Source organism: Morone saxatilis, unplaced genomic scaffold (assembly GCF_004916995.1).
Source record: "Morone saxatilis isolate NCDOM2014 unplaced genomic scaffold, NCSU_SB_2.0 Contig23, whole genome shotgun sequence".
NCBI lineage: Eukaryota > Metazoa > Chordata > Actinopteri > Moronidae > Morone > Morone saxatilis.
The window spans coordinates 17,046,012-17,054,128 of NW_023339796.1; the positions used below are offsets into that span (position 1 = coordinate 17,046,012).

At 42.3% G+C, this 8,117-nt stretch overlaps 1 protein-coding gene across 2 annotated transcripts; it reads right to left on the bottom strand.

Moving 5' to 3' along the window:
* Positions 1-3,300: 3,300 nt before the first annotated feature.
* b3gnt5b (UDP-GlcNAc:betaGal beta-1,3-N-acetylglucosaminyltransferase 5b) lies at positions 3,301-7,856 on the bottom strand. 2 transcript variants are annotated; one of them, XM_035671308.1, is made up of 2 exons: positions 7,561-7,856; positions 3,301-5,569 (listed from the first exon to the last, which is right to left on the bottom strand). In XM_035671308.1, the coding sequence occupies exon 2, from the start codon at positions 5,269-5,271 to the stop codon at positions 4,108-4,110; it is 1,164 nt and encodes a 387-aa protein (XP_035527201.1). In that variant the 5' UTR covers positions 5,272-5,569; positions 7,561-7,856; the 3' UTR covers positions 3,301-4,107. The 2 variants fall into 2 exon arrangements, with proteins under 2 accessions (XP_035527201.1, XP_035527200.1); XM_035671307.1 differs by having other exon boundaries at positions 3,301-5,574.
* Positions 7,857-8,117: the final 261 nt, after the last annotated feature.

Consider the following 8,117-nt stretch of genomic DNA (forward strand, 5'->3'; position numbering starts at 1 on the left):
AAACAATTTACAAAATGTTATCTTATGTTCAAACCCCCCAGCCAAAGGGCAAGCAGGGTTTTCCCAGATGGAAGTTCCCCCTCGGGAACTTGTTTGAAGGGCCTGGTGTGGGTTTCAAAACCGAGGTTGGAAACAGGGGAGGTCTCTAGAACAGTTGAGGGAACATTCCTTGGGGCATTTCCCCGATTCCCCCCAAATCCCCACCCAGAGGACACGTCCTGGTGAAGCTTTTTTTTTTAAATGGACTCCTGAACCCAAAATTTGGAATATGGAAAGAATAATTTTAGTTTTGTTTTGATAAACGGGGGAAATTTAAAGGGGGGCCAAAACAATTGTCATAACCTCACTTTTAAAAAGGTTCGGGTCTTCCACCCCATAAAAGAAAAACAACCTATTACTTTGTAGATACTTTTTCATGGGGTATTCTACCATGGCAGGGGAAGTTTTGGAGTTTATGGCGGCCAGGGGTTTGGAAAAATTTGGGGAATCCTTTCCTGTGAGGGGGTTTACTTGCCTTTTACCCCGGAACACCAAATAAGTGGGTTGCCTTCCCAAAAAAAATAAAAAATATTACATTTAACGGGCAAACAATCGTTCTCCAGGGCAGGAAAACCCAGTTTAAAACTTTAATGAAAAAGAAACATCGTTCTCCCAGGGCCAGAAAACCCAGTAAAAACTAAATGGTAAGGTGGTTGGAAGACCGGTCGGTGTTTTTTGTCCTGGGGCATTTTTTTTTCATTCAAGCAGGCGAGGGAAAAGGCTTTGCGGCTAAAAACTGAACTTTAAAAACTTTGCAATTGTTTTTAATTTCCAATGTTTCTTGCTGTTGTTTAATTTATTCACCCCGAGGTTTGCAAAAACCCCATGGCCACCCATTTCAAACATTAAATGGCTTTTTTTGTTTGTTACGTGCGTAACCGTCGTTTACTTAAGTTTTAGTTTTACTGGGAACGGGAAAAAACCCAAGGCAATCATTTCTTCTGTGATAATTTGACCATATACACGGCTGTTAATTTTTTCAAGTTTTCTTGGTATTGGAATTTGGTTCAAACTAAATTAAAACGTCCATTAATTCCAAAATTTCAAGGATCACTTTGAAATGTTTCTTATTCAAGTCAATTACTTCCACTCGAAAAAATGTAACGTCTACTTTTTTACCTATTAATAGGGACAGATGAAGTCGGGGCGGGTTTCCTTGGGCTGCCCGCCAGGTATCCATGGCAACCACTGCAAAGTATGAATTGCGATTGGTAACGTTACTATATATAATAGCTACTACAGCTTTAAGTCATTGGAATTTCCCTATTTTCATTTGAAATCTGTTTCTTGTAAGATAAATTGTGACATTTTACCAGAATTGACAAAGGTGCTGCTAGGTACAAGGTACAAATTTGGCAACATCAGTAAAGAGTATTACAATTGAGGAAGTTTGTTCATCTTGAGTAAACTTACTTTCCGCGCATTGGTAAATCCTCTTTGATGCTTCTTATAATTGACTTATGGCTGCGTTTTGCCAGTGCCCAAAGAGAGGCTTCTGAAAGTATTTTTTAATGAGCTATAGTAATAGCTTGCACACTGGGCTCAGCTGGCGCACTGACCAGCACTGTCTGCAACTATATTTAGCATGTCAACTTTGTCAACACAATTAGTTAGCAAAGCTACCTTTTGGGAATCGGCTAAGGATGAGCTTCATTGTCTAAAGTCCGTGGCTGACTCCTCATGGGCCGATCCTCTGTCATGTTCACTAGATTAAATCTAAAAATAACTAACCAGTTTTTATCTCCCAGGGAAATTATACAAAATAGCTCACATATTGTACATGACATTATCACATTTTCTAATTTAAATGAACATGATTGCATATTTACCATCTATAAGTTTATATCGAAGTACCAGGCCATTTAAAAAAATTCCTTTTCAGCTGTTTAGTAAACAGATGTAGGCAGCTGGTTGTGTTGTTAGGCCGGTCTAAATCCTATGTGTGAATTATTCTTCTTTATGTTGCCTTGGAAACAGAGCAGCTGTTTGGGGAACAGCTAATCCAGGCAACATCACATTTCAGGATGAGGTGCCATAAATAAACATATTGACAATTCACAGTGAGTGGAAATGAAGTGAGGAGAGGGCGACATTTTCATGACCTTAAACTGGGAGACATTGAGACGTTTACTTAGTAATTTTCAAAGAAAAATTGATATTTTACTGAGGTGAGATTTGTGAAAAATGTAATATTCTCAGAGAGGAAACCGTGCTGTTGCTGCACCAGAAAGAGGACATACAATGGCTACTGTAGCCAATGAACAATGCAGGTATATACATTCAGAAAATCCAACAAACGTCTGAATTGAGAATAATACAACAACAAAAACCATACCTTCAGTGATGTGTGAGTGTAGAAATCATAATTCTGTCTTTGACTTCCTGTCAAAAACTCTGACATTGTTTTTCAGGTTTGGTATTTCCTCTGGCCTGATTTAATCAAACAAGTGAAAAATCACCACCATTTTGTCTGTGCAGGTTTATGACATTTATCTTGCATCTGTTGAGCGCTGACATGGGACCAGCCTGAGTTATTGCTGTTAGCAGTGTGCCAGATGCCTCCGTGGATCACTTTGAGGACACTGATGACTTTCTGGCCGATGCCAGGGGTATTTTTGGCTCCACGTATCACATGTCAGATGGAAAATGCCTGAATCAAAATCATAGTGGGCAGTATTCCAGTGCACACCTTCAGGCAACATCCATTCCTTCACTTATAAAGCTTTAAAATAATATATTGTTCCATGTAAGATGTTTGCACTTCCACTCTAATGAGGCTCGTGTTGCACTTAAACCTGCTCTGCTGCTCAGCAAACTGTTGCTAGGAGCGGGAGGGCAAACATATGAGGCTGTGTAGTAATTGGTGTCTTGTGCACATGGTTTCAGAGCATTGCACCTTATGCATGCGCTGCATACGCTGTATTGTGGTTCAGTGATTCGCGCCTAAACACAATGTGGTCAGAGTTCACTTCACACTTAACACTTCAGTTTTTGGGCCGGAAGTGTCAAAAGTGTGAACTGTTCACAGGTTATGTGCCGGACTATTTCTTGGCCTTGCTAATATGTTTGACTTTTTCTAGAGAATGTCGTTATTATAAATCTATTAAAAGCCATTAAAGTTGTACCAGTTAAAAGAGTTGTGCTGTCAAACCAGTGAACTCTTCAACTGTTCCAGTGTTTCCTAATAGACATTTCCTAAGCTTGTGTTTCCTGGCCAACAAACGGACATTATTGACGACTACTACTAGCAACATTAATAAAACACTTTCACTTTGGAGATTTTATTTAATTAAAAAACATATTTCACAAATTACAAATTACAAAAAAAGATCTTATAACAACCACACATCATAATTATTTCAGCACAGGAATTGTTTGTAAAGTCGTTGCAGTTAAACATCTACTCTACTTTGATGTGAAGAATTTTGCACTTTTAATGACATGGAGACATTTTAAGATTTGACACATCACTGACCAACAGGATATGGTTTTCACTTTCACTCACACACCAGGAACCAAATGTGTTCCTTCTGCTTTGCATCATCAGTTTAGAAACACAGACCTCCTATAGCTCCCTCAAGTTTTAAAAAGTGTATTTATTTGAGGTAAACGCCAGTGAGAGAGGTGGCCCTGTTATGTTTTTATAGTTTGGAAAAAGTTTCGACAAACATTTTGTTTTTAGCAGCAGAAGGGTGCAGAATCCAAGACAAGTATGTTCTTTTATCAACTAGTTCATCAGTTAAAATCTTGTTTTGAGTTTAGACAACAGCATCTTTCTAGGACCCATTCTTTAACACATTCTGCTGTCCATGCAAAGCCAGTGTTATCACATTATTAAACCACCAAGACTAGAGGTCATTGACACGTTGGTGATCTCACAGTAACAGTGACAAACCTGAACCGCCCGGTCTCTCGACAGTGAACACGCGCTCCAGTGTTTTGACATGGGTGTCCAACTGAAAGGACTGAGGTAATATTCAGCGATGATCATCCTTTCATTACGACCTATGACACACTCCCTCTCTCTCTCTCTCTCTCTCTGTCGCACACTGACACACCCAACCCGGACTAAACAAAGGCTGCCTTGCAAGGATAGGTGTTAAAATAGTAAGGTTTACAAAGGAAAGACATTTTCACAGCTGTGCAGTACAGCCTCCCTATGAGTCCAGAAGTTGTTTGTTTCACTTGCGGGTGGGTAGCTGCCTTCCACAGGTCATAGATATCCTCCACATGACCATGTGACGTCATCATCTGGTCATAGATACACAAGTGGTAGGGAGCTTTGCCCTCACCTGAGAAATAGACGTGCTCCTGTGGTGACACACCGACGGCATTGGCACAGATGCCCATAAACACATCGTCTATGTAAAGAGAGGCGTTCAGGGTCAGCGTGGCATGGTAGATTTTGTCCGCTACGTCGCTGGAGACAACATACCCGGCCCCAGCTGTGTAGTCTGGGTACGACAACCACTGGTACATCTCATAAGACACATAGTATTTGCTGTCTTTGCTGCGGATTGGCGGAGCTCCTCTGTGCACTCGACCAATCCAGAAGTCTGTGACGCCTCTGCTGCTCATCTCCTGCAGGTAGCTCACCAGGTTGGGCATGTGGACGAAGATGTCGTCGTCGGCGGTCATGAGAAACCGGGCGTGTGTGCAGCGGTTGTGCATCCAGTGGAATTGCATGATGAGCTTCAGGGTTAGGTTGTGGAAGGAGTCTAAAAAGTCTTGTTGGACCAAATCACCATGGAGACTGTCCTCGAGGATGAGCTGCTTCTGAAAACCAATCCCGCTCTTCTTGCTCCACGAGGGCTCCCCCTTCCTGGTCTGAGGCACTCCTAAAGCGAACACCACCTTGACTGTCACTCCCAGTGCATTCTGGATGTAGGTCTCATTACCCCAGGTGGATCTGATGGCGTTTCGCCTCTCAATGTTCTCTGGGGACGTTTTGACAAAGAGGAGGAGGAGGACGTCCTTGCCTACACACTTCTTCGGGTGGTCCAGCAGGTAGCGGAAGTTGCTGAAGCTTCTGGCCTGCTCACGTGGGATGGTGAGGCTCTTGTTGATGTAGGTGAAGCGGTTGACCAGGTAGCGGTATGAGTAGGACTTGACGTGGCTGACGACGCTGTTGTCCAGCTGTTCCCAGCAAACCATCATCAGTGACAGCACCAAGCAGGTGGTCATCAGCTGCACACACTGGCATTTTCGTATCCGGCGGAAATTCACAAACATCCTGGAATCTTGTCACCCAGTGGCGGTGGTCCTCGTCTGGTTGGTGATGATGGTGGAGCAGCTTGTGTGTGCAAAGGAGGAGGTGAGATGGCTGAGGATGTGGAGGTTGCAAGTGTTATTCCAGTGCCTCAGACCAGCACTTGGTGGGTCTTCCATCCTAGGCTTTCCACATTCAGCAGGAGGCATAGGTGGCGGTGGGAGTCACTGAGTCTGCTGGGAAACGTCCTCCATTGCAGAATAACTCACACACTCACAGTCAACCAGCAGCTGGAGACTCATCTTTCACCCATGAAGCTGTCTGTACTGAGAAAAGAGAACACTGTAGTTTAACAAATGCTTTGTTGAAACACACATGTGAAAGCTCTGCTTCCTATAATTTCAAAAGAAGGAAGAGGAAATTTTAAAATTCTTGTCTTACAATGTCTGCTTTGCTAACATGTTCCGTATTTGGAAATAGTTTTTGCAAGCATGTTTTTTATGTGTTTTTCAGTTACAAATGAAACTACGCAACTACTATTATAAGCAAAACGTTTTTTGTGGTTGGATCTGAACTTGGCATTTGAATGCACCCACTTGTATTCAGTGTTTCTGTGTAAGAGTTGTTACGTTAGCTGAAAACTCAAAAGTTAGGGTTGGGATGAATGGAGGGTGGGGGGACTGAAAGCAAAAGCCAACACAGCAAATGTGGCAATGCAAGCCAGTCCATAATGGAGGGGTTTAAGGTGCAGACCCACTGAAATCGCTGAGAGTCATGGAAAGCATTCGGACACAATGGACAGCGTCAGAATAGCTCGGCAGCACAATGCGGGACGAGAATAGCCTTCTTCCGGCCTGGGCTGGGCTGAAACCAAGGGGGGGATCATGATGGGCCCGGGGCCTGGGACTCCCACCGCACCCCGAGAGCTTTTTAAACATCACTGGATGGCCTGTGCCTAATGGGGTCACTGGCTCAGAATGGCTCTCTTTTCTCTCTGCCTGATAATGAGAAACTCTGCTTCACCTCTGGTTCACATCATCTCTCACACAGACACACTTACTGTTACAACCAGTTCTTTGTTATAAAGTTCATTTTTCCAGGGTGGGCAAAATACCTTACTTTACAGCCTAGCTGTCATAAAAGCAGTCAGATTTTTACTGGCCAGTATGGAGATAAGCGCACACACCTGCAGGATTGTGACATGAACAAATGAATATGAAAGAATAATTGAGGGTTGCTGATAACGGGGGAAATAAAGGGGCAATACAATTGGTCATACCTCACCTTTAAAGGGGTCGGTTCACCCAAATAAGAAAAATACCTAATTTACTTGTAGATACTCATGGTATCTACCCATGCAGGGAGTTTGGAGTTTTTATGCGCAGGTTTGGAAATTGGAAATCTGCCTGTGAGGTTTCTGCCTTTACCCCGACACAAAGTGGTGCTCAAAAAACTAAAATATTACATCAACAGCAACATCTTTTTCTAGAAACAACACTATGTTACTCTTTCATGGGGGGCTACTTCTTTGGTAGAACAGCTACAATGAAAACATTTTTTACATGTAACTTTTGAAATTTCATTTGCCTCCATTTTATCAGGGTGAAATCAAACCAAACCGAAACTATGTGCATGGCTAGATACACTTAAATGTTGATATGTCCAGGCCCATTACATGCCTGCTGCCTTTTTGAGCATATATACATACAGACCTGATTATGGTTCAGTAGAAAATCTAATATTTTCCATCAGTTCTTCAATGATATTACGCCCTGTTACACCTGATTTGCATTAAGTTGGTGGTTTTAGAGGAAGAGACGCTAACTTCCTGTAAAACTACTAAATACATGTGATACAAGACTATAACAGTGAGTCCAAAGAGACAGAGCTCATGTGACAGGTGCACAGCATACACTGTTCATAGAGTTATATATATACCTTGAGACGTTCCCTATTTTTAACATTTCTCTACAGTCCCCCTTTAGATTAACAGTTTTTTAATTAATTGTGTTTCTGTGGTCTAATAATGGCCTTAGATTAGTTACAATTATTGACTGTAGGTGTTTCCACTATCAGTCCCTCCTTTAAACAGGTTGTTCTTCTGTTTGTGCCATACTGTACTAACATTTACTGGAACCAGGACATATACAAGTGTTCACTCTGTCTCAGCTGCATCTAAAACAAGCTCTGGGAAAGTGAACCACCCAAATAGCATATTTCGAAAGTCACTATTTGTATAAATAGATTTGAAACACAGAGGAAGGGAGGGAGGAAAAGCACACCATCACTCAACTGATCACTCCAACACTCACCAGTAAAAGAATATATCTCTGTGTGAATCCGAAACAGAGGCAGCAACCTTTCCCCACTGAGTCTTCCTCTCTTCTGCACAGATCCTCTTCTCTGCTTGAAGTTTACTTTTCCTTCAGATGACAGGAGGTGAAACGTTTTGTCAGAAGCAGGCATCAATCCCTGGTTTAACAGTGAAACCGTGTGTGTGAGAATATCTGTGAGTGAGTGTGGTTTTTCTGATTCTTCTGCTCTCTGAGTGTGTAGACAGTAAGTTGCCGGTTGTCTTAGTTTTCTCTTCTCTCCCCTCCCTTCCCTATTTCAGCGTGGGGCTGGCCAATGTGTGTTGATGTGAAAGAGAGAGGGTGGAGGAAATGATAAAAGGAAGGCCTGCCCTTGTCTTTTTTGAGTGATATCTAAAAGGCAGGACAACATCCAACTCAATCTCTGTCTGGAAAGATTGATAAAACCAAGTCAACCTGATTAAACACAAATTAATTATTTCATTTATTGAAAGAAATTGAAAAATCAGCAGAAATGCAAATACCCTGATGTTTGCACCCCCCCCCCCCCCCCCCCC